General features: G+C 18.3%; 5 protein-coding genes across 5 annotated transcripts, besides 41 other annotated features; 2 read left to right on the forward strand and 3 right to left on the reverse strand. All coding sequences in view use genetic code 6, as the record gives it.

Annotated features, from left to right (window-relative positions):
* Positions 1-1,299: 1,299 nt before the first annotated feature.
* Positions 1,300-1,350: a microsatellite.
* Positions 1,327-1,354: a microsatellite.
* Positions 1,348-1,386: a microsatellite.
* Positions 1,387-1,638: 252 nt separating this feature from the next.
* On the reverse strand, positions 1,639-6,044 carry IMG5_104860 (hypothetical protein; the record flags this gene model as incomplete). The annotated part of the gene is made up of 11 exons (XM_004035102.1): positions 1,639-1,646; positions 1,705-2,270; positions 2,345-3,098; positions 3,217-3,471; positions 3,603-4,062; positions 4,262-4,444; positions 4,592-5,167; positions 5,228-5,372; positions 5,416-5,697; positions 5,818-5,953; positions 6,030-6,044. Coding segments are annotated over 11 exons (3,380 nt in total), but the record flags the coding sequence as incomplete, so codon positions are not given.
* Positions 2,514-2,557: a microsatellite.
* Positions 3,107-3,144: a microsatellite.
* Positions 3,120-3,193: a microsatellite.
* Positions 3,138-3,190: a microsatellite.
* Positions 3,138-3,193: a microsatellite.
* Positions 3,488-3,521: a microsatellite.
* Positions 4,158-4,210: a microsatellite.
* Positions 5,172-5,200: a microsatellite.
* Positions 5,733-5,813: a microsatellite.
* A 102-nt stretch (positions 6,045-6,146) lies between the features above and the next one.
* Positions 6,147-6,210: a microsatellite.
* Positions 6,154-6,197: a microsatellite.
* Positions 6,211-6,655: 445 nt separating the features above from the next.
* Positions 6,656-6,684: a microsatellite.
* Positions 6,685-7,556: 872 nt separating this feature from the next.
* On the forward strand, positions 7,557-15,588 carry IMG5_104870 (hypothetical protein; the record flags this gene model as incomplete). The annotated part of the gene is made up of 20 exons (XM_004035103.1): positions 7,557-7,645; positions 7,694-7,755; positions 7,810-7,904; positions 7,955-8,377; positions 8,449-8,535; positions 8,590-8,792; positions 8,852-8,999; positions 9,055-9,259; positions 9,305-10,669; positions 10,710-11,210; positions 11,321-12,024; positions 12,074-12,262; positions 13,318-13,406; positions 13,462-13,525; positions 13,617-13,680; positions 13,772-13,920; positions 14,455-14,607; positions 14,713-15,128; positions 15,173-15,293; positions 15,517-15,588. 20 exons carry the CDS (start codon positions 7,557-7,559, stop codon positions 15,565-15,567), a joined length of 5,178 nt encoding a protein of 1,725 aa, XP_004035151.1. The 3' UTR covers positions 15,568-15,588.
* Positions 8,552-8,602: a microsatellite.
* Positions 8,552-8,608: a microsatellite.
* Positions 8,794-8,838: a microsatellite.
* Positions 8,797-8,837: a microsatellite.
* Positions 9,002-9,031: a microsatellite.
* Positions 9,002-9,048: a microsatellite.
* Positions 10,206-10,287: a microsatellite.
* Positions 10,219-10,291: a microsatellite.
* Positions 11,212-11,270: a microsatellite.
* Positions 12,976-13,091: a microsatellite.
* Positions 12,987-13,071: a microsatellite.
* Positions 13,147-13,181: a microsatellite.
* Positions 13,159-13,197: a microsatellite.
* Positions 14,620-14,690: a microsatellite.
* Positions 14,629-14,707: a microsatellite.
* Positions 15,458-15,506: a microsatellite.
* Positions 15,589-15,821: 233 nt separating the features above from the next.
* Positions 15,822-17,679, reverse strand: IMG5_104880 (hypothetical protein; the record flags this gene model as incomplete). The annotated part of the gene is made up of 2 exons (XM_004035104.1): positions 15,822-17,062; positions 17,169-17,679. 2 exons carry the CDS (start codon positions 17,677-17,679, stop codon positions 15,822-15,824), a joined length of 1,752 nt encoding a protein of 583 aa, XP_004035152.1.
* Positions 17,247-17,287: a microsatellite.
* Positions 17,680-18,746: 1,067 nt separating the features above from the next.
* Positions 18,747-18,794: a microsatellite.
* Positions 18,778-18,838: a microsatellite.
* Positions 18,789-18,874: a microsatellite.
* A 70-nt stretch (positions 18,875-18,944) lies between these two features.
* Positions 18,945-22,776, reverse strand: IMG5_104890 (mitochondrial processing peptidase beta, putative; the record flags this gene model as incomplete). The annotated part of the gene is made up of 8 exons (XM_004035105.1): positions 18,945-19,016; positions 19,064-19,452; positions 19,500-19,911; positions 19,965-20,237; positions 20,294-20,381; positions 20,438-20,501; positions 21,686-21,689; positions 21,742-22,776. The coding sequence occupies 8 exons, from the start codon at positions 22,774-22,776 to the stop codon at positions 18,945-18,947; spliced, it is 2,337 nt and encodes a 778-aa protein (XP_004035153.1).
* Positions 20,751-20,808: a microsatellite.
* Positions 20,863-20,899: a microsatellite.
* A 279-nt stretch (positions 22,777-23,055) lies between the features above and the next one.
* Positions 23,056-23,151: a microsatellite.
* Positions 23,069-23,157: a microsatellite.
* Positions 23,158-23,239: 82 nt separating this feature from the next.
* On the forward strand, positions 23,240-23,971 carry IMG5_104900 (hypothetical protein). The gene has a single exon (XM_004035106.1). It carries the CDS (start codon positions 23,510-23,512, stop codon positions 23,834-23,836), a length of 327 nt encoding a protein of 108 aa, XP_004035154.1. The 5' UTR covers positions 23,240-23,509; the 3' UTR covers positions 23,837-23,971.
* A 1,135-nt stretch (positions 23,972-25,106) lies between these two features.
* Positions 25,107-25,168: a microsatellite.
* Positions 25,108-25,156: a microsatellite.
* Positions 25,169-25,637: the final 469 nt, after the last annotated feature.

A 25,637-nucleotide genomic window follows, 5' to 3' on the forward strand; every position in this document is an offset into this window, starting at 1 on the left:
TTTTTTGTTTTTGTTTTACTTTAGAACATGTCCAACCTTACGTTTATAATTCATTTATTAGTTTTTCTTATTCTAAATTAATATATTATATAGGAATGATAGTATGACAATCTTGGCATCTTTTTTTTTATAGAAAATAAATAAATATGTGTTTATTATATAAAATCTACTTTTATATACTAAATAATTTTTCTTTAGGAATTTGTTTTTCTTCGTTATTTTCATCTAAGTTTTTGTTATTAACATAATTTAAATAAACAAAATTTTATTATAATTTCATATTTACACATCTTTATTATATTTCAGTAGAAAATAAACCTAAATCAATATATTTAAATTATAAATATTTTATTATAATATAAATGGGATCTTTATTTCCTTTTTTAATTATTATATATTTTTTATTTATATTTAATAATAGAACCTCTAATAAATAAACTTTTATCAGTTTATCTATCACTTTCATTATTAACGTATAAATTTTAAATCAAAAAAATCATATGTAAAGGAACTTATATAAATTCCTCTTACATATTAGAAAAATTATTAATTAAATGCTATATTTAACTTATTGCTAAGCTAAAATCACTTTAAGAATAAAGACTTTTTTAAACTTAAATTAATTAAGTATCTATGCTTTGTTTTTCTTAAGGTAATTATTAATCTTAATTTGATTAGTCATCATAATTATTATTTTTAGATTTAGATTTGTTATCATTAAATTTTCTTTCAAGAATAAAATAGTTTAAGTCATTAAAAGATTAATCACAATTATTAAATGTATCTTTTTATATATATAAATACATTTATATATACGCTTTTAGTAATATTATATATAAATATTACCTTTGCATATAAACTTTTCTAACAACTCTGCAAGTACTTTTAAGTTTACTTAGGATTTTATTATTGGTATGCATGTTTATTCTATTTATAATTTAAAATAATCGAAATTTTCAATAATATATAATAAGAATCCATATGAAATTAAAAAAATGAAATTATTTATTTTTTATTCTAAACTATGTTCCATATATTATAATTTTTATTAATTTTTTTTCTGTTTTTTATATTTATTTATTATTTAATTTTTGTAAAAAAAAAATTATATAAATGTTTTATTTATTTTACGTTAGAATTTTATTATTAATCTTATTCTAAATCTAATTCTTTAGTAATTAAAGTTTTTTTTATAATTTTAACAAATTTATTATGAACAAAAATAAGTTCATCTGAAAAAATTTAATTTCTATTATTTTAATTATCTTAAAAATCAGAAACAATAGTTTTTGCTAAACCTAATAAAATAAATATAATATTAATAATAATAAAAATATATAAATAAAAATATATATTTATATATATACATTTATTTATATACTTTTAATTATTTCAAATAATAGAGTAGCTTTTTTTTAAATTTCCTCTTTATTTCCTTATTAGTAATCTAAAGAATTCGACAAATATTTAACTTAATCACTTTTTTTTAATTCAATACTTTTAGAGTATACTTTTGAATTGATATCATTAATAATTTTAACAGCCATTTTTTTGAAATAATCCACTGTTATTTTTTATTTTTTAAAAAGTAAAGTATAACAATGCCAAAATAGACTTTAATTTTAAATATTTTTTATATCACTTAACTATTTAATATATATATATATAAATATAATATATAATATATAATTAAAAAAAAATAACCTAAATTATTTAATTTTCAAATTCATATTTAAATATTTATAAAGTAAGTGTTATCAATGTAAAATTTGAACATCCATTATGTATAGTATTTTAATATAATAAATTAATCAAAATTTTTAACTAAAAATGGTTTAACTTTTTTAATTTTACTAAATTTATTATATAACAAGGGTGATGATATAGTAAACTAAACATAGTTTCATATAATTAAATATTTTTTATTATAAAAGCGGGTATATTAAATTAAACATTTTCAAGCAATTCCACTGAATTATCTTTGCATTTCTCGATTATTTTTTGAGATAGCATACTGTCTATTTTACTTTCTAACATGGAAAATCTACGCTCGAATTCGGCTACTTAAACTAAACTTTCTTAGAAGATATTATTACAGTATTCTTCTAAAATAGTGTCTTGTTTGATTAAATATTCCTCTTTTTATTAATCTTCTTCATTTTGGATATTTTTTTATACCTTTATTTATTTTATATTAAAACTAAATATTTATATTACATAATCTTATTTTTTTTATATATTAAAATAAGATGAAGCTAAATTTATTTTGACTGAATTATTTTCAATATCATTTATATTTTCTTTTTTTTTAAAGAATAAATAAAAGAAAATACTATATTTTTACCTAAACTTTAAATTTTTTACTAATTATCACTTTAAACCTATTCGTCATCATCTTCTACAATTTATTCATCACTCTAAGACTTAAAAGATGAAAAATTATCAGTAGTAATATCCGAATCATATGAAGATTACTCAATAATATCAATTTCTATATCCTTTTAATTTAAAAGTTCATTTTCATATTCTTCATCTTCATTTTCATTATTATTATCTTTCTAAGTTTGGTCTTTTTGTTTACTTAAATTGTCAAAGTTCTTCCTTTAAGATCTTGCCTTACTAGCCTTCATAGAAAAACTTTAATCACTAATATGTTATTAGGAATTAAGTAAGTTATCATCATCATATATATTATCCGATTATTAAATAATAGGCACATATGTAGGACAATTTTATGTTTTAGAGTTTTATTTATTTACAACTAAACCTAATTTCCCGTTTTAAAAAGAACCCCAAACAAAGCATTTACCGTCAGATCCGATAGCTATATTATGAAAAATACCAGCTGATACATATTTTATTGATTTTTTGTAAAATTCATTTATTATTTCTCTATCAGGATTAGTTAGTATAAATTTTTAGATTAAAGAAATATTAGTTGGTGGTAATAGTATTTATTTTTAGCTTATGTATTTGTTTAAGTCTTAGCTTTTTTAGGGTTTTTATTTTAATTGTTAATAATATTTAACAATATCTTAAGAATTTTCAAATATTAAATTTCCTAGATTACATAATCCCCATGCATATACATATTATTACTTTTTATTAAAAAATGAAAAATATATAAAAATGGATAAATATATATATAATATATATATATATATATATAGTATATATATATATATATATATATGCATTTATATTTTTTTTTTTTACTGCCTATTCTTCACCTTATTCTTATATTGACAAGGCCAAAGTATGATATTCGGAACACGATACTTAAATAAATTATTAATTTTATAATTCATTAGTTCTTATTAAAATAAACTAATCATCGATTCCTTTAGCGTCTTCTACATTAAAAACATTTGCTTATCCTGAATATATTCTTAATCCACATGAATAAATTTTACCATTATTATCTATAGCTACACTATGAAACATTCCCATATCAACAGATTTTATTTATACCTTTTACATTATAATAATATATATATATATATATATATATAATATTATATTTTAAATACTTCTTTTTCTTATTCAATTAATACTTTTTTCGGTATATAAATTATTTAATTTTTAGCAATTTTTTTATTTACTTCTTCAGGTTTAATTTATTCATTATTTTACTATTTCCCATTTTTATCTTCATCATATTCATTAACATTCATTTCTGTTCTATAAATTTTAATACCTAATTATCCATAAATATTATTCCCCCATGCATATAATTATCTCTTGTGTGCTGAAATACTTACCATCCCCTATGGCCCGCACGCAATATATATCATTTAAGGAATATCGTTTACCATCTTAGGTTCAGGGACAACATAATAATTCTTCTCTTAATGTCCTAATACACCACAATCACTAGTTCCGAAAGTCCAAACTTCACCTTTGTCTGTTAATAAAGCTGAAAATTTATCACTACAAGCACTCATTATTATAGTCTTAGTTTCTAATATACCTTAAAGTTTTTAAGGAATGTAATTATAATTACAACTATATCCAACACCTAATTAATAATATATATTTTTACCCCAAACATACGCTTATCCTCTATTTTTTTATTATTAATATAATATTTTTATTAATTTTTTTAAAAATCTTAATCAAAAAAAATGAAATGTTATACATTTTAGTTATTAAGATAAATATATATATATATATTTAAATATTAAAATATAAATATATATATATATATATAATTACATATAGTTTTTTTTATTTATATATTTATTTTTAAAATTTTTATTACTTTTATGAAATAGCTATTGCATGTAAATATGAACATGAAATATATCTAATTATATTATTTTTGAAATATTAAATTTAAAATGGCCTATTAAAATCATTTAAGTCAGTATCTATTTCATTCGTGTTTTTAGTTTTGGCTTATTATTTCAATTTTTTACTCACTATACTATTTTAATTTAGTTTACTATTAGTATTTCTAATTGATTTATTGTGTAAAGACATATTTTCGTCATTTAAATTGTTATTATTTTGGTTAATTTCGTTTTCTTTCATAATTAATTATTCTTTCTTTTTTTGTATAATTTGAATGTTTTTTGGGTCTATTATTAACATCCCCTTTTTTACACTTCCACATGCGAAAATCTATCCATTATTTGCCAAAAAAAAGGAATTATTTTAGCTAGCTTAGCAAAAAATGATATTTGAAGGAGGTCCTCTTTAGATTAATTATTTGTCTATAATATATAAAGGGTACATATCTATTTTGAATTGAATTACTTCAATATTATCTAACGAATCATTTAAATTAATTTAATTTTTATTATTATTTTTGGCTTTTGTTAATTTATTATTAAGTTCTGCCTAATAATATTGCAAACTAAAAAATTACAAATTCTTATCTTTATTTAATTTAATACTTATTTTCTATGGTTAAGTATAATAATCTTATATATCCTTATTATAGCCTATTCCCAAATTACCACTTTTAGAGCTTCCCCATGTAAAAATTTAACCATTTGTACTCAAGGCAAGTGAATGCATACTGCCTGCTGCTACCTAGTAATACATTTTATTTTTTCGAAATTTTTTACATATCATTCCCACTCTAGTGGGCAATGTTTGTGTTTTACAATCTTCGGAAACACCCAGTTTTCCATACATTCCATCACCCCAAGCATATACAAACCTATTATATATATATATATATATATATATATATTTATTTATTTATTTATTTTATTATTACCCTTCTCCAGTAACTATTAATGTATGATTCATACCACAACTTACATGAGTTACGTAATAATCTTCTAAAACAACAACTTTTTTAGGAATTAGTTCGTCTGTTGTTACACCATGGCCTAATCTATAATATTAACCATTTCCCCAGGCTAATTTATATTAAATATATGTTTTTTTTATTATTAATTTTACTATAAAGTTCTTTATTTTTAGAAACAAAAGCTGAATGCTAATCACCACAATCTATATATTCTGCAATAATATCATTTTAAATAACTTCTTTTGGTTTTAAACAGTCGTTTTGATTTCCATGCCCTAATTAACCTCTTAAGTTTTTTCCCCAACTAAATATTATTCCTGAAATTGTTAGAGCTAATGAATGTGTGGCACCACACGCTACTTAAACAAATTTTTATTTTAAATTTAATTATTAAGGAATTTTAACATCTTCTAAATGCTCATTTCCTAATAAACCTATATATATAAAAAATATAATATATGAACATATTTATATATTTTTTTTTTATAAATATATTTTATATTATTATATTAGAATTATGCTTATATTAATATATATTATTTATTATAATTTACCTGTTTTTCCCATACCAAAAGAATATAATTAATTGTTTTCGTCAATAATTAATGTATGGTGATGTCCACAAGCAATATAAATTATTTCTTTATCTTAAAGCTCAAGTTCTTATATATCATAAATTTGATTTTTATTCTTATTTTATATTAAAAATAAATATTATAAAGTATTATATTTAAAATAAATATAATAAAAAATACATCTTCATCACTTCCTTATTCATCATTTGATTCTTATGAATAATTTTAATTTGAACTAAAACTTTAATCTGATAAACTTCCACTATAACTATAACTTCTTTAATTAAGTACTTTTTATTAATCAAGTTTATATAAATATATAAATATATATAAATATATATATATATATATATATATATTTATTTATATATACATTTTATTTAATTTTCATCTATTCCTAATCTTCCAGATTCCATAAATCCCCAAATTAGAACTTTTGATTTTTTAAGTTTTTTATTAGTTGAATAAAAATATTAAATAATATTAAATTAGTTTGGATTTTTAAAACAAAAATAATCAAAAAATTCTTATTTATTATCTTCTATTTATTATTCTTAAATTTATTTTACTTAAAAATTAAATTATTATAATTTCATTTTATAATCATCTTCATTAATTCTAGATTAAGGTGTATCCTCAGGAGGAGGAATTCCATGAAAAGGAAAATCATGTAAATCAAAAAATTATTAGATTAAATCTGTTTTGACGTATCTATGATTTATAATTTTACTCTCAAAATGGCTTAAAATATCCATTGTATTATTTTATTATAATTCTAAAAATTATTTTAAATGTCCTTTTAATATATTCTTTATTTAAAAAAAACAAAAAAACAAAAAAAACAAACAAATTATATAATTGTATTATAATTTGTTATATACTTATATATTTGCTGATGGTGATGCTGTAGAATCAACTAAATCTAAAATTGAATCATTTATTAAAACTGCTATATGATTTAGCCCCATTGATATATGAATTGCCTTGTATTGTTTGTTCATTTCTTTTATTTTCATACAATACGGTTGATATTAATTTATTTTTGTCTAAGTCCCAAATAGTCCTGATTTAGCTAACCCCCATATATATAATTCACCGTTTTTGTCTATTGCGGCTGAATTATTTAATGTACAGGCTATTTTATTGTATTTTAGCATATATATTTTTTTTATATATAAAACGCTAATTTTAGTTTTAATTTTATAAAAAAAAAAAATTTAAAAAATAAATAAATGTTTTATTATATATCGTTTTAAATAAATATTTTGATTATTATTTAGATTTTTTGTATTTATCAATAATTTTAATGAAATAATTATAATTTATATATATTTAATTTTTTTTAATAAATATTTTTTAATAAAATAAGTAATTTAATATTATATTATATATTTAATATTTTATTATTAAATCTTTATTTTAATTATATTATCTTTTTTTTATAAAATGTTGAAATTTCCTTAGTATTATTTTTATATTTATTTAATTTAAACTATAAGTTTTTTTTATTACTTTAAAAATATTACTATTATTTTTATTATAATCTTTCTATAAAAAAATAAAAAAAGTTAACAATATTTGTCTTTTAATACAAATATTTTATATAAAAAAAAAATATTATTTACATAAAATATTTTTAATTATATAATTTAACTATCTAAACCAAAAATAAAAAAATAAATAAAATTTTTTAACAATATAAAAAAAAATAAAAAAATATGGCCAAATCTATTCAATCAGAAATATCAAAAGCATCTGAAAGAACATAATAAATAATTAACGAAGTATCATTAATGAATAATTCTAAGTAATAAAATATAATATTGACTTCAATAAAACCTCAAAAAAAAATTAGATTATTTCAATTATAAGGAGTAATAGATCCAGAGATATTACATAATGTATGGTTTTCATTAGGTATTTATACAAATTAAAATCTAAAATATATATATTTAAAAAAAATAATAATAGGAAAATATATTTAAAGATAATTATAAGTTGGAAGATCAGTAATTCTTCCCAAATTCGGTTTATTCACATTTTCATTTCCAGATGTGAATCTTCAGGTAAAAAATATAAAAAAGGAAAAATTAAATTAAACTAAATTAACAAAAAGTGTACAACCAACGAAAACGTTAGAAATCCTTAAAATCGTGAACCTGTTTTTGCTATATCTAAAGAATTCGCTTAGGGATTAAATCTAAAAAGCGCAGTATATAGAGAAACAGGTTTAAGACCGTTAGTATTAAGCAGTACATCGGGAAAAATTTAAACGATTATTTGTTCTTTTAGTGAAATTGCGAACATTGCGAAAATAGAAAGAGATATTGTTTAATTATCTATATAAAGAATAAAATAGAGAATTGAATAAACAGCAAAATAAGTATGTTTTTTTTATTTTTAAAATATTCTTTTTTGTTTTGTTTAGTTATAAGAAAATTAAAGCCTTACTTTAGAAATACCTTGTTTAGGAACTTTAATTATAAGAAATGGGTTATGTGCAGTTTATTTTAATGATTTTTTATGCAATCAATTATTAGTATTATTATATAATAAATAATATTTTTAATTATCGTAATATATTTTTGTTTAAAAAAAATAAAAAAATAGGGAATTTTTAAATAAACTATAGAATAAAGAAAAAATAAATTAGAAAATCAAGAAAATTTGACAGAAGAAAAATTGAATGAATTTAATGTAAAACAATAAAATTAAAAAATATATATCAAAAAAAAAAAATATAATAAAAAGAAAAAAAATTATACGAAAATTGATGAAAATGCAAAAGAATGGCTTGCTAAAAATCTTAATATTGATATATAAAAAGATTGGTAATAAAAAACTATATATTCGAAAACCCCTGATGCTATGTCTAAAATTGATTAATAATCATAATTTTATAAAACTTATTCAAATACATTACTAAAAGATAATGTAACATAGAAAGCTTATAAGTATTTTTATTATTATATTATATTTTATATATATATATTTATTTTTTTCTTTTTTTTAGATCTAAGAAATAAGTATAAGTGGAAGAAGATAAAAAAGAAAACGAAAATTAATTAAAAGATGAAAATCAGAAAATTGAATTTCAAGAAAATTAAATTTTTAAAAAATTCTAAAAATTTATTAGAAATACACTTCTTAATTCAGATGATGTAAAAATAAAAAAAAAATATAAAAAAAAAAACAAACAAAATTATAAAATTATAGAGTTTTAATAAGCTTATAATAGCAATATTTGGTAAAAAAGGAAATAAAAATAGTAAAATAGACATAACATAATTTCATGAAGCATTAAAAAAAATAGACTATGAATTCCAAAATTCTGAAGTAGAAATATTATTTAAAAAAATAGACGATAAAAAGGACAATATTATTGATTTTGATGAATGGAAAAATCATTTTTAATTTTCTAGTATTTTTTTTTTTTTTAAATGAAAATAAAAAATAAAATAAATAGATAATCCGATCTAATATATAAGAAATTCAATAGAAAAAAATAACCTTACATTAGATGATATATTTAAAAGAATGGAGCTATCACGTTAAGACTAAGAATTAACCGAAAATCAAGTTGTAAATGGTTTAAAAAAGCTCCTTTGTTCTAGTAAATATGAAGCAGAGAGAATTTGTAAAAAATATATATTACCTGATGATTAAAAATCCATATAATTAAATAAATTTATAAATTTATTAATAAAATCAACAAATAATGGGATAATTTAGTCTTCATAACAAGAAGACGTGCCAGATGAATGGTTGATTTAAATGTACAAAAAAATAAAAAAATAATTAATGAATAGCGATGACCCTTAATCTTTATTAAATAAATTTTATTAAATGGATTAATAAAATAAAGGATGTTTGGATATTGCGAATTTCAAGACTTGTCTATTGTAATGTGGATTAAATTTAAGTTTAAAAGAAATTGATAAAATTGGAAGGTTTATTGATAAAATTGAAGGCACTTAGAATATTGACTATTCTGCTTTTATTTAAAAAATCGATAGTTCTTTGAAAATTTCTAATGCTCATTAAGGATTATAGTATATTGCTGAGTCTCTTATTTCTTATATCAAGCTTTATTGTTAGAATGATGTGTAGAAATTCATAAATTAAATTAATGCTAATAAAAAATAAATATCTATTAGTAATTTTATTAAAAATACATAGAATAGTATATTCTATAAAAATCCTGATTAAATTTAAATATATGCAGAAGTTATTGATATTGATAAGGATGGATTTATTGATAAATATGATCTGGAAACTTTTTTAAAAAGATATACTTATATTGATGAAAATAAGTAACTTTTTTTTTTCAATTAATATATATATATTTTAATACTATAATTCTTTATTATAATTTAATTAATATATTTAATATATATATATATATATATATATATATATATATATATATATATATATATATATATATATATATTGATTAGATTATTCCCGAATACTTAACTAGATTTTAAATAATTATATTCTATAATTAGAGATTTAAAATAATAGTTTAGTTTAAAAAATATTACATTATGGGAAGCATTTAAACTTTTAGATTAAAATTAAGATGCTTTTGTTACTATAAATGAGTTTACGGAAAATCTAACGAGCAAACTAAATATTTAATTGAGTTAAATCGCTAAAAACGGTATTTTCTCTTATTTAGATTATCTGAAAATCGGAATGTTTGATTTTTAGAGATGGAATGCAGTTTTTACAAGGATAAATTTGGAAACATCAAATGTACTTTTAGATAATTTTAAATTCTAGGAAGAGGCAATAGAAAATATTATTAAATGGCTATAAACTTAAAGTTATAATATTTTATTATATAATTTTATTTAAAAAAAAAGATGTTGGATATGAAGAAGCATTTAGAATAGTAGATAAGGATTTTGATGGTTTTATAAGTAAAGAAGATTTGAAAAAATTTCTATAAATAAATATAAATATAGAAAATAAATACTTACATAGTTAAAATATAGATAGATTGTATAAAATTATAGATTAATATAAAAAAAATAGTATAGACAAGAATGATTTTATGAATTTTTTATAATAGTAAATAAATGGAAATAAGACATAAAAAAATTGGCTTAATAATTGTATTTAACAAATAGTCGTATATTTTTCAAAATAAAATATGGATCTATAAGAATAATTTAATATAGTTTCTAATTATAAAAATTAATTTTTTTATAAAAGGTTTATTTAATGGATTAATTCTACTCAGGTTTTAGAAGGATTTAATTTAACAAGTAAACTAGAATAATAATTATTTACTTTTTTCGATCCTCATAAAAAAGGATTTATAACTTTTAATGATTGGAAAAATGCAACTAAAAATTATATGAGTATATATATATATAAATAAATATATAAATATATATATATATATATATATATATATATATTTTTATAATTATTTATTATTATTTTTTTAATTATATTTATATAAAAATAGATAAAAACGATATATATATTGAATAAATAAGACAACAATTAATAAATGGTTTTTCTTCTTTAAAAGAAGGTTTTAATTTTTTTACCTAAAATTAACCAAATTTATATTTTGAGAATTTTTCGAAAGCTATGGATAGTTTTTTTCCAGATATAAAATAATTAAATAAACTTAAAAGAAGTATATGGAATTTATTGAATAGTAAACTTAAAAAATATCATTCAAATAATTCTTAATATAATTATTCGAATTACGATAGTACTATTGAATAAGATAATTCATGTTTAAATTTTGAATAATTTAATAGTATTTTCAGCATTGAAAATAGAACTCTTTACCCCAATAATATTATTACAAATTAATATTAAATAATGAATAAGCTTAAGTAACTTCTAATTGCAAATAAAAAGAATATTCATGACTATTTTAGACTATATGATCCTCAAAATACTGGAATTATTAATAATATTTAATTAAAAAATATTCTTTTGAAATTGAATTTAGGGCTTTCCTCTTAAGAAATAGGATAAATTATTTAATTTGCAGATCCTACATAACATTAATATTGTAAGTATTTAAATTTATTAACTTTATTGAAAATTTCTCCTAACGAAATTGCTATTAAAGAAAGATCTTCATAAAGAATTAATTAATTAAAATAAGCTTTATATGAATATATGATTTCTCCAAAAGATGCTTTTAGAGAAGTACTTTTTATTTTAAATTTTAAATATATTTATTAATATTAATAAATAGTATGATACTTAAAAAAAAGGATATATGGATTTTTAAGACTTTACAAGATTTATGTAATAAATACAATAATTAACTGGTTAAGAATAAATTAGTTATTCAATTTCGAAAGATATGTTCGATTTTATAGATTAAAAGTAAGATAATAAAATTGATTTATAAGAATGGACTTCAGTTTTTATTAATAATGATGTTAAAAATATATATTTATATATATATATAATAAAAAAAATTAAAATAAATAGGATAGATATAATAAATAAAATAAAGCTTAATATTAAAAAAAATATCCTATAAAAATAAATCAGAGTTTATTAGATTTTTAAAAATCAATTAAAAATAATGATTTAAGAAAAACTGTTGGAAGTTCTATAAATAGTTAATAATAAAATGGTATTTAAAATTTATTTTAATTTTATTAAGAAATTGAAAATAATCCTAGCAAATGGGAATAATCTTCTGAATATGATAAAACTTAAATTATTATTGCTAAAAATAGAAAGTTATTATTAGAATAATTTATTTAGGCTGAAAGTTCTAGAGATTTGTCAATATAAGGATAATAAGGATTACCTGTTCATATAGTCATTGATATTTTAGATAAATTATTTAAATAACAAGGTATTAATTTAAAACCTTATTAGTATAATGTTATTATTGAATTTGCAGATAAAAAAAATGGTTTAGTAGATTATAGGTTCTTATTAGATGTTTATAAACATAAATTTTAATAATTTGATGCACCTCCTTCTTTTATTCCACCAATAAAATGATTTTATTTTAAAGTTAAAATAAATAAATTTGTATTAAATAATTTTATTATGTAGTTTATTTATTTTCTATTTATTATTTATAAAATTAAATTAATATGATTATATTTTAAAATTTACAAAATAATTTAATATTATTTATATTAATATTATATATATAAATATATATATATATATATATTTATATATATATAAAAATATATATTTTTATTTATATATATATATATATATCTTTGTTAATATTTATATTTTTTAAAAACGCTTATTTTAAAATAAGATTATTATATATTTGCTTAATATTTTATTATTAAATTATAAAAAAAATTAATATTATCAAAAAATAAAAATTAACAAAAATTCATAATTTTCATATAGAATGTATTTAACATGGATTTTATTAGGATTTTTATTTTTAGTATAATCTAATTATAAAATAAAACAATTTGTTTAAATTATATACATATATATATTAAATAGATTCTTTTCGTGTTTGCCAGAATGATTTATAAATATTATATTGATTCTTCTGAATGTTATCTTATTGTGAAATTTTCTATTATTTTAAGGTAATTTTATATAATTTTTTAATTTATTTAATCATAAGTTATTAATTTAATTAAGTTTAGTCGTAAGTATGATTTGTTTATTAATAATTCCTATTGATATTTTAGTAACATAAAACAAAGTAAAAATAATGCTATATATATATATATTATAATATCAAGAATATTTTTAATTTTTTTATTACAAAATAAAAACTAAAAAAAAAAAAAAAGGAAAATAGCTTTAAAACATTAGATTTAGTTGTTAATTAAAGTTTTATGCAAAAACTTGCTTTCTGTAATTTTTATTTTATTATAATTTTTTTAACTTAAACTAATTTTATCAACTTATATTTAAAATATTTTTTGTTTTTTATTTTTATGTGTAGAATGTTATGGTCTTTTGATATTATGTTCTTTTATTTTACTTCCTTTTTCTTATTTTTATTGCGAATAAAGGCAAAAAGACTTCGATTATGAATTTTATTTAGATACAACCTCTAATTTTTAGAAGATATATAAATCTTTAAAAAATACTGTAATATATATAATATAATTAAAATTATTTTTATAAAAAAGTTTGTATTTATCTTAATAATTGTAATATTATTACTAAGCGGACTAATAATTAAATAAAAAAATAGAACTTCAATCGAAAAAGGAAACGAAGTATAATGGATTAAATAAATATTTGATGTAGAGCATGGTAAAAAAAAAAAAAGCTTATTTTAAAATAAAAAATAAGTTGGAGAATAATCAATATCTTTTTGTTTTGCAGTCTTTATTTGTTTAGGTAGTATTTTATGGGTGATTTATGGAAGTTATGGTTTAATAAATTTACCTTTATATTTAATTAAAGGAACTAAATCATTAAAATAAGAAAAAAATGAACTTAATAGTGATTTAAATTCTGTTAGATTACAATATAAATCTATATAAGGAAAATATGCTAAAAATAATTCTAAACTATCTAATAGTGATAAAATGAATTTAAACAAATTAAAAAAAAAGAAAGGTAGATTTTCTTTTTAATTTTATTTTAATAAATTTAAATAGAATTTTAAATATAAAGAATTCGCGTCTTAATGAATTAGAAGATAGTTCAAATGATAACTTGTAAACTCTTTTTAAGGTTTTAGCGCCATTTAGAATACTTCTAGGCATATGTTCGTTAACTATATCAGTACTAATTTTTTATTCTCTTGCTTTATCAACTTATGATAGAGTAAAAAAATTCATAAATAAAATATAAATATAATATATATATAAGAAAATATATATATATATATATATATATATATATATATACATTATATATTATATATTTTAGATAAAAGGTTCTTAATGTGGATTAAGTTGTGGATATATATATGATTCTAAAAATACATTTAATCCTTTAGATTAATTATTGGTATATATGAGCAATTATTATCCCATGGATTATTTAATTTTCTTTATAATTGCAGGTAATATGTATATTTCATTATTATATGGTTTAATAAAATTTGGAATCAAATATTTTGAAATAAGAAAATATAGCAGCTAACCATAAGCTTTGATTATTTTTTCATTTTTTGCGACTATCTGTATTATGGTAATGACATCTTAGATTATGTATATGTCTCCTTAATATACAACTTTTGGAGCATAAAAAAATTTAGCAGGTGAATAATGTATGTTAAGAAATGTTAGTTTTTAATCCAAATATATTTGCATTATGTCAAACATATCTATATTTTATAATAAGTAATATTAATATATACTAGCTTTTTATATTATTTTTTATAAAGAATGAGCTTAAGTTTACCATTCTTCGCTATGACTTTCTTCTTTAGTAATGTTGCGTTTTTAGGACTTAAATTATTATTTTTTATATTTGGGTTATTTAAAGATAGAAAATCTTAAATTGAAGTACATTTAAAATTAATATAAGTTTATAAAAGCATTTTGCATAATTTTAACATTATAATTAATACTTAATATAATCATAAAAAAAAAATATATTAATATTTTTAAATAATAATATTTAAGTATAACTAAATTATATAAAAGAAATAAAAAATAAATTTTTAAAAATATAATAAATATATATATATATATATATATATATATATATATATATATTTTTCTTTAGGATGATGATTATTATATTGATGAAGAATCTACTTAATTAATTAGTATTTGAATTAGTAAAATATATTATTATACAAATTTAAGTATTTGCAATACTGATTTTATTTTTAAAATATATTAATTTTAAAATGCCTTATTTATAAATTGTAATATTTTTGCCTTTTTTCAATAATTTTTTTCTTTTTTTTACACATTTAAATAATATATATATTTTATTTAATTTAAGTTTTTTACTTATTATATTTATAAATATATATTTAATATTATAATATATGTATGTTTTTTTTTTTTTTTCAATCATTATATTCATATTATTTATTTATAAATTATTTAATTATTTTTAATTTTCTACTCATATATAATCTTTTTTTTATTCTTATTTATTATATTTTCCTCTTTTTCTATAATTGCTTCTAAAATTTATTATTAAGATCTCATTTATTAAAAAAATATTTATTCAATTGCATAATTTTCTAATCCAATAATTCTTAAAGAAACTTACTATTAATTTTCATTAGTAATTATTTAATCAGTTTTTAAAGGCGTTAATAAATTTTCTTTAAATTTTTTTGTGACTGGATTAATTTATTAATAATGTATGCCTAAAATATCTTTTTCATCCAAATAATTATTATTTTTATTAGAATATTTTTTTTTGGATACTAAAGACTTAAATAATTTAATGAAAATCTGAGAAAAAATAACCAAAAGTACTGAAAAAACCAGCTAAACTAAATTTAAAGGCGAACTAATGGTTACTTTCTCATCAGTATCTAAAAAAAGGCTTTGGAAAACAAAATTCCCTGCAAAAAAAATTCCTGGGAATGTAAACATTACTTCCTACATTGCATAATTAAGTCCATTTCCTATACATTTTGGAAACCCAGAATGTCTTAAAAAGCAAAATTTAAAAGCCCAATAAAGAACAAAAAGAGTTAAAACTTTAATAATAAGACCTATACTGAACAAAGAACTGTAAAAAATTCCTCCTAAAATTATATTATTTACGATTGCGTAATACTCTTATATTAAAAATTCTGGTTTTTCGAATATTTAGTTCATTTCTTGTTATGTTTTTTGGCATTTTTATTCTCCTTTTTTTATATATAAATATCTTTTGATACGTTTGTATATGTATTCGATTTCCCAAACAGTAAAAAAAGGCGAGAAAATAAAATTACCAATATATATAAAAAATTAGTTTTAAGCTAAGTATTTTACATATGTTTAATTACTTTTCCCTTTCAAAAAAAGCATGAAAGTTACTATAGGTACTATAGATGTGTTTATGAATTAATACCATGTCAAACGGGTTGCTACGGAAATATTTTATAATGTAAAAGTTGAGTATTTTTCAAAAGCAGCGAATTTTTTTACAATTATTAACATAATAACATTTATTACTAAAACTATACAAGAAAATGTTACTGATAATAAATATAAATTCAAATTATTAACTATATATGTGATATTTGTTTCTTCATCAGTTATATCTTCTAAGAGTATTTTTTAATATTTACTTATAATTGATAATAAAAATAAAGTAGCTGTTGTAAAGAAAAGCTATTTTTTTTTGTTATTAATAAATATTTATTTTAAATTATTATGTTTTTTTATAAAAAAAATAAAATATATTTACTATTAATAAAAAACTAATTATCCTTCTTTTAATTTTTTCTTTTATTCCGATTTCTAAGTTTTCCCATATGATGTCTAAAGGCTCAGGAGCTCTTAAAAGCTTAATTTTTTAATTTTAAAAGTTAAAGTTTTAAATAGAATACCAATATTTTATATATTTTTGGATTATTTCTTAACATTCATCTTGTTTTTCGAAAGTAACAAAAACAAAGGAAGTTCTGATGTTTTCTGAATTTATATTTTAATATTTCTATTCATAATCTTTTATTTTTTGGTTTATTTTTTGCAACTTAAATATTCTTTTTTATTCATCTGTTTTCTTTTCATTTAAAATTTTTATTTTTTAAGATTATAATTCTATATATTCTCTTATTTTAAAGACTCTGTTTATATTAATTATATTTATATTTTTTCCATAAATTAAGTTTTTTGTTAAATATTCTTTTAATTCTTCCTCGCAATTTGTTTTTTTACTCCTTTTAATAGAATAGAAAAATGACTGTTTCTTAAAGAGTTTTTGTTACATTCTTTGTCTTTTATATCTTATGATATTTTGAATAAAATCACCAGAATAAATAAAATCCAAAAAACAGCAAAGTTCATATATTAATTGATTTTTTAAATCTTTTAATCTTTAATTAAATAAACTATCCCAAGTAAATACTCACAGTTTTTTAATTCTTTATTGCATTTATAAAAACTAAGAATAAAATTACTTTTTATAAAAAAATATATTTTAATTTATTTTAGTCAAAAAAATATACTCAAAACCTAATAAAAGGAACATTAAAAATAATAAAAAAATCATTTATTTTATATAGTAAAAAAATAAAGTAAAGGCAGTTCCTAATTTAGAAAATTTATTAATATCACAACATAATTTAAAATATTCTTTATTATAAGGCAAATTACAACATATACAATAAAAACCTCTTTTTTTCCATTCTTTTAAATTAGGTAATTATCCAATCGAATTTGCTTTTTCGTGTTGTTCGGAAAATTAAAAATTTGGAGGTTTTTTGAAAGGATTATAATTATTGTGTTCATTTAAAAAGGAATTATATAATTATTAATAATTTATTTATTTTTGGTTTTGATTCTTATCTTCTATTTGATTATTATTTTGAGCATTTTATTTTATGTTTAGGTTTACACTTTCAAATAACAAAGATTCATCAACTATATTTTTTTAATTAATATAAAATATTTTATGTAATTATTTTACTTTAGTTTTCTAAACTTAACATAATAAGATTTTAAAAGCTTTTAGATTTAAATATGTTATTTTTTTAAAAGTAAAGATTAAAAAAATAAAATATATAATTTAAACATTATAGAGTATTAGTAATATTATATTTTATTATAGATAATATGAATTTCAATTTAAAATTAATTTCATAAAGAATTATATAAAATAAAAGATTATTATTCAAAAACATAATAATATTATGATTTTCATTAATAAACTTAATATAAAATATTAAGTTTATTAATTTAAAATATCATTTTAAAAAATATAAATTATATTAATATTTGCAAATAATGAATATTTTTAATTAATTTATATTAATAATTATAATTATATTTATACTTTTTAAATAAAAATATATCTATATATATAAAAATATATAAATTTATATATATATTTTTTATATTTATATATATTTAATATTTATATCTTTTATTAAATAATCTTATAATTTTTTATATATTATTTATTTATTTTTTTTTTAAAAAATTAATTATATTATTAAATAATTTATTTCAAAAATATAATTTATATATAATAAATCATTATTATTAAATATTTGATGCTTAATTAATTAAATCATCTACTTTTCCCCATATTGTAATAGAATAAGGCTTATTTATAATAAAAATTAAATAAATAAATAATATAAAATTATTACTTTATCAACACACCATTAATCAATAGCTTAAACAATATCATCCTTATTCAAAGCAGCAATTCTATATGCTATTTCAGATCTAAAAATTCTTCTATTTAAATATAGGATATGATTTCCAATTGCTTAAGAAATATCATTTCCGGTTTCATGTTAAAATAATTCAATATAAAGTTTTTTTTTAGCTCTTTAAATTTCCTTATCAGTAATAAAGTTTCTAATTTTCTACCAAATAGTTTGTTATAACTACAAAATTTAACCTAACGATTCAGGGCTTCCATTATAATAATTTCCAAAAAGAGCAGTATCATTATATGGTGTATACACTCCATTCTAAAGTTCTACACCTTCAATTTAATTCAACATTTTTTAATAAATATTAACATCAGAGTCTTTTTTGTTAATATAAATAATTATACACATATATAAATATACATACTATTTAATAATTCTATGTCTAATAAAGATTATGGTTTATCACCTAAAATTCTTTATACAATTAAAAACGAATAATAATCAGGATCTCTCCAAGAAGGAGCTTCTTGCATAAAAGAATAATTTAAATTTTTACTATCATCATCTTTTTTAAATAAGCTTACTTCACTGTTAAACTTTGGTATGTCCTAATTTTATAGCAAAGTTTAAATTGGAGATTTTTTGGGCATTTTTGCGAAGTGAGTTTGCACACTTTCAACTAATTTTTAATGGTCATGATCTCCTGCACCTATTATTATTAGGTTTTCACCAAAATAATTTCTATTGTGATATTCTAGTACCATATCTCTGGTTACAGAGAATATATTATTTATTTCTCCTAATATAGGTAGCGCCATTTAATGACCTTTGTAAGCCTTTTTTATATATTTATTTGTCTATATATATAATATAAATATTATTTATATACTCCTTTATGAGAAATTTCTATTGTGGTTTCCATTAAGTTTTTTTAGGTTTCTATTAATTCAGTATATATTGTATTTTTTTCGTCTTCTACAGCACTGGTTTCATATTTGGAATTTTATAAAATATCTGATAATAATTCTAAACTCCAGTCTAAATCGTTTTTGAATACATTCATTGTATAACAAGTGTTTTCTCGAGATGTATATGCATTTAATTATCCTCCTTTATTTTCTATTTCTAATTCTAATTATATACGAGAACGTTTTTAAGTTCCCTTTTTTTATTTTAGTTTATTTTTTATTGAAATTTTTCATTTTATTTTTTAATCACTTTAAAATGCAAATGTTCCAAAAAATGAGCACTTCCTGATGTTTCTAATGTTTCACTTCGACTTCCACATTTTATAAATGCTGCAACTCTTTAATTTATTATTTAAACTGTTCTATAGTATAATTAATATATTTTATTATTTACGTGCATATTGGTGATGGCCAACTTTCACTACATATTCTTATTCCGTTTTCTAAAGTTGTTTCCTCTTTATTTTTTATTTAATTTTTGTTTTATTTTATTATATTTTGATTTTCATACAATAAGGCCTATCATATTTTAAATTTTCAGGAATTTTTATAGTTGAAATTTTTTGCTTTTAAGATTAAATAATGGTGCTTTTAAAAAATTTGGAATTTCTAACTAAGATCATTTTTATTTAATTAAAATTAAAAGTTATTTTTATATTTTATAAATATCGTAATAATATCTTTTATTTTTTAATTTAATATGATTAATATTTATATTTATATAAATAAATATATATATATATATATATATATATATTTATATATTTTATTTTTTTATAATAATTTAATATTAATTATTCAAGAAAATTAACAGCATAAATATACATATGTATATATATATATATATATATATATAATAATAATCAAAGAATATTTATTTCTAAAAGATTTTCATTTTCATTTTATCCTAAATCATAAATATCTTCCTACTCTTCGACATAATTTTATTTATTTTTATCATTTACATCACTATCTTTCTAATTTTCTTTATATTTTTTTTTGAAACTTTTACTTAATCCAGTTTTTACAGCTGCTGGAATTTTTTTCATTCTTTCTTCTGCAAATTTACCAAATTATACATCGACTAAATTTTCTTTTAAGAAATCTAATGAAAGGTTATAATTTTCTAGAATTTATAAAATTTAATTAATTCCGTTTTTTCCATCCTTTTCCAAAACTTTCATAATAATTTCAAAAAGAGCACCTGAATATTAAAATTAAACACTATATCTATTTCCAGAAATATATTAACCTATACAATTTCGAATTTCTTTAATTTATCTATATGTTTTTTTCATTGATGACATTTTTCCATAAAGTTAAGTCATTTATACATTTTAGTTTGGTCTTTCACAAAAGCAATTAGGAACATAAATACATGATAAAAATCCCAAATTTTGTAAAAGAGACCAGTTTTGATTTTTTAGGATGGAACTTTAAATTATATCTGCCTATCCAAATACTTCTGTAGCTCTTGTTAATTGTTCCAGCTCTTCTATTGAAAAGTTAGATTTTTATGCTGTAGCTGATATATAGTTCTCATGGACTAATAAAGGCATTATTTAATAATCTAAGTAAAACATATCCATTAATTATTTATTGTTCATATGTTGAAAATTTTAACGAGTACATAATAATTTACAAGCCTATTTTATAATATTTTTAATAAATATAATATAATTTAAAAATTAAAAATACCTCGAAAATATTAAGAGAAACCATATCATCTTTAGAAGCTAATTTTAAGCTTTTAATTGAAAAAATATTATTATTTTTATTTTAAGATTCCATTTATAAATAATTAATAGCCTATCTAATATCACAATTAGCGTTTTCGGCCAAAAGTTCAAGCCCAAGATTATCTGCTTTAATTTTTTCCTAAACACAAATTTTACTTAAAAGTGCTGCTACTTATTGTTTTTGCGGTTTGAAAAATCTAATATCATAACAGTAGTTAGCAATAGATTTTAATTTTTAATTATATCTATCATTACATACACAAAAAATAGGAATTTAAGTTTCTTTTATTATTTTGAGTAATTATTAGCTTCCTCCTATATCTCCAGAGGACATTCCATCAATCTCGTCCATTAAAATAATCGCTTTATTATTTCTATTGGATTATCCTAATACGCAATTAGAACTTAAGGGCTTTACTAATTATTCTAGTTAATTTTTACTTCTGACATCTGATGCATTCCATTCTATTATTTGATATTCGTATTTTTTGGCCAAAAGTCGTACTGTTGAAGTCTTACCAATACCCGGAGGTCCGGATATTAAACAGGCTTTTGCACTTGTATTTTCTTTCCAGTTTTTAGATTGGCCTTTAGTTTCTTTTTTTATAACGACTGAATGCCAGTTTTGTAACCATAGTTCAATCTTTTTTATTTGTTGGAAATTTCCTACACAACTATCGAGATATTAGGGTGAGTATTTGTGTGTCCAGAGGTGTTTTTCAGTATTTTTTTTTTATGTGTTTTAGTTTTAGGTAGTATTTTATAGGCTTTAAAAGGATTATTTTTGAGGTATTTATTATACTGTTTTTTAAGGTTGGGGTTGAGAAAATGGCTATTATTAAGAGACTTTTGGAACTTCTTTTTATTTTTAAATGAAATTTTCGGTTTCTTATTGGATTTAAGAGAATGGTTTTTGGAGGACTTTTTCAAATAAAATTTTAAAATCTTGTTCTGTTAGAGGTTTTATTTATAATTATTTAGATCTTTCAATCATTATAGGCCTTTGATTTTGGTCACCTATTAATATATAAGTAGCATTTTGATTTAAAGCTGTATATATTTTTCCTTTATTTAATGTAATTATTTTTTCAAGAAGTTCACTTTTTATTGAATTATAAGGCGAATGAATAAAAAAATTGGCGTTTTAGATAAAATCGGGCTTAATCTATTCATCTTCTTGGAAGATTTTTTAATTATTTTATTATTGTTTTAGATTTTCATATTATTGTTATTATTATTAAATAAAATATTATTCTTATGCTTTTTACTATAATAAAATTTCTTACTCTTATTTTTATTTTAAGTATTAAATTTCTTATTCTTATTTTTATTTTTAAAGTAAAATTTCTTATTCTTGTTTTTATTTTAAAATTTCCTCTTGTTCTTTCTATTTGTTCTATAAGTATTCGTCATTTTCTATATTTTTTTCGATATCCATTTAAAAATTGTTTTGTTGTCTTTCTTCGATTTTCATAAGTGCTTCCAAAGCTGAATTAATGCTTTCATTATCTCCGTTTTCTGAAATCAACTATTCTTAGTTACTATTAGTAATATTATTTGATGGTTAAGTTGAAATAAAAAAAGCTTTTAATTTTTCTTCAGTTAGTTTTCCATTTTCTTTGTTAACTTTTTTTGGAATATTATTGTTTTAAGATTAATCCTATTAAATTTTTTAAAATAAAGTATCTATTCTTAAATTTTGTGTTTGAAAGTCTTTTCGGTCATCTATGTATTTAACTTCTCCTTTAATTTCTTGGAATTCAGATTCGGATTCTAATTATTTTTCTTCTTCACTTTCCTAAGAGGAAGATTCTGAAGAATTTAAGTATTTTTTTTGTTAAATTAAAGTTCGTTTTTTTAATATTTTTTATGCTTATTCTTATTATAATTGCCTTTTTGTTTTTAATTTTTTTTATCCTTTTTTTGGGTTTTAAGATTCTTCTTGTACTTATTTTGAACTTTTCTCGGGACTATTTTCAGGAATATCTTCTTTAATAATCTTCTTTTTGGAAATTTAATTTCCTTATTCTTCTTTTTCTGTGGTTTTGGTATGATTTTTTATATTTTCTTTTTCTTTTTTGGGCTTTGAAGCAGTTTTAATTCTGTTTTCTTAAATTAGTTTTTGAACTGGTAAATTTTCGATTATACTTTTGGAAGTTTTTTTCTGACTTTGGGATAAAAATATGTTTAAGGATGATTATTTCATGTATTAATCGTTTTTTTAGAAAAAAAAAAAAAAAATTAATTTCTTTATCTTTTATAATATTAAAAATATGAGTCTTTTTATTTCAAAAAATTAACTACAAGGAATAATAAATTCAAAATATTTCCCGCTAAAAGGAAAGTTTTCGTAAATAAAATATAATTATATTTTTTTTTAATAGAATCAATTAAAAATACTATTTTATTATTTTAATTAATTAGAATTTAATAAAAAATATTAATAAACTTTAAGACTATTTTAATATTTTTAGAATTAAATGATGATCAAAAAAGTTTATGATTATAAAATACATAAAGATAATAATAATTAATAAGAAATAATTGCTATATATGTTATAAAATTTACAATTTAAAATGATTAAATGTTTAATTATATTAGATAAAATATAAAAAATAAATATATGTAAATAAGAAATTTCTATTAATAAATTCAATAAAAAAAAAATTATATTAAATTATTAGAAATTTTAGTAAAAATAAAAAAAAATAAAACAATACAATACAATACAATACAAATATATAGCATTAATATACATTAAAATACATTATTTTCATTATTATTCATTCATAAAACTTTGATTTTTTTTAACCTATATTTTTTCTTTATTAATTTTATATATTGTTTGGTTCATTTTATTCTTCTAATTAAGAATTATTATAAAATGTAGTTTTCTTTTAATTTTTTTAAGCTATCATAGTTTTTTATTTATTATTTCTTTTTTAATTTAGTTCAAGTTCTTCATCAATATTATCGTCAACATCATCATCTTATTTAACTTTTTAAACTATTATAGTATTATTATTTTATACTTTTGTTTATTTTTTGCTTCTATTTCTTATTTAAGAGTCGTTTTCATTAATAATGGTATTGTTTTAATTTCTAGTTTATTTTCTACTTCTATTTCTCTATGCTTGCATGTTTTAGTTATAATTTTCATTTATATAGGTTTTTTTTTTTTCCTATTTAGGTTTATATTCATCTAAATCATCCGATTCTTCAGATTAATTACTTATTTTTCTTGTTAATTAACGAATTTTTGTTTTTTTTCTTTAATCTGGCGGCTTTATTAATACTGTTGTTTTTTTTGTTTATTAAATAACTTCTTAATCTTATTCTTTTTCTTTTTCTTATTCTTTCTCTTATTCTTATTATTATTATTATTTTGATTAGGTCATTTTTTTTGTTTGTTTTCTTATATTTGTTAACCGTATTTACTTTTAATTCTTTTCTTCATCTTAAGAGGAAGATTTAAAAGATTATTAAGAGTTTGAAGAAGATGAAGAGTTATGTATATTTTTTTTATGTTTTTATTTAATTTGTGTTTTTTATTTGTAAGATTTTTTTCTCAAATTGTTATTTCGTGATTGATTCTGCTCGTTTTCATTATCTTAGTCTTAATCTTAATTTAGGTTATCGTTTTGCAATTAAGGATTAATAAATTTGCTTTTTTTTTTTAAATCTATTTATTATTATTCATTAGAAACTATTGGACTGTTATCAATTTAAAAATTTTCATTTTATTTTATTTTAGTATTTTTTATAATTATTTAATTAGGACTTATTATTTAATCATTTTATATTTAAGGTAAAGAAACATTTGTATTTTAATTTTATTTCAAAAATGGTTAATT

The sequence above is a fragment of the Ichthyophthirius multifiliis genome (assembly GCF_000220395.1).
Source record: "Ichthyophthirius multifiliis unplaced genomic scaffold scaff_1120509250870, whole genome shotgun sequence".
Classification (NCBI taxonomy): Eukaryota; Ciliophora; class Oligohymenophorea; order Hymenostomatida; genus Ichthyophthirius; species Ichthyophthirius multifiliis.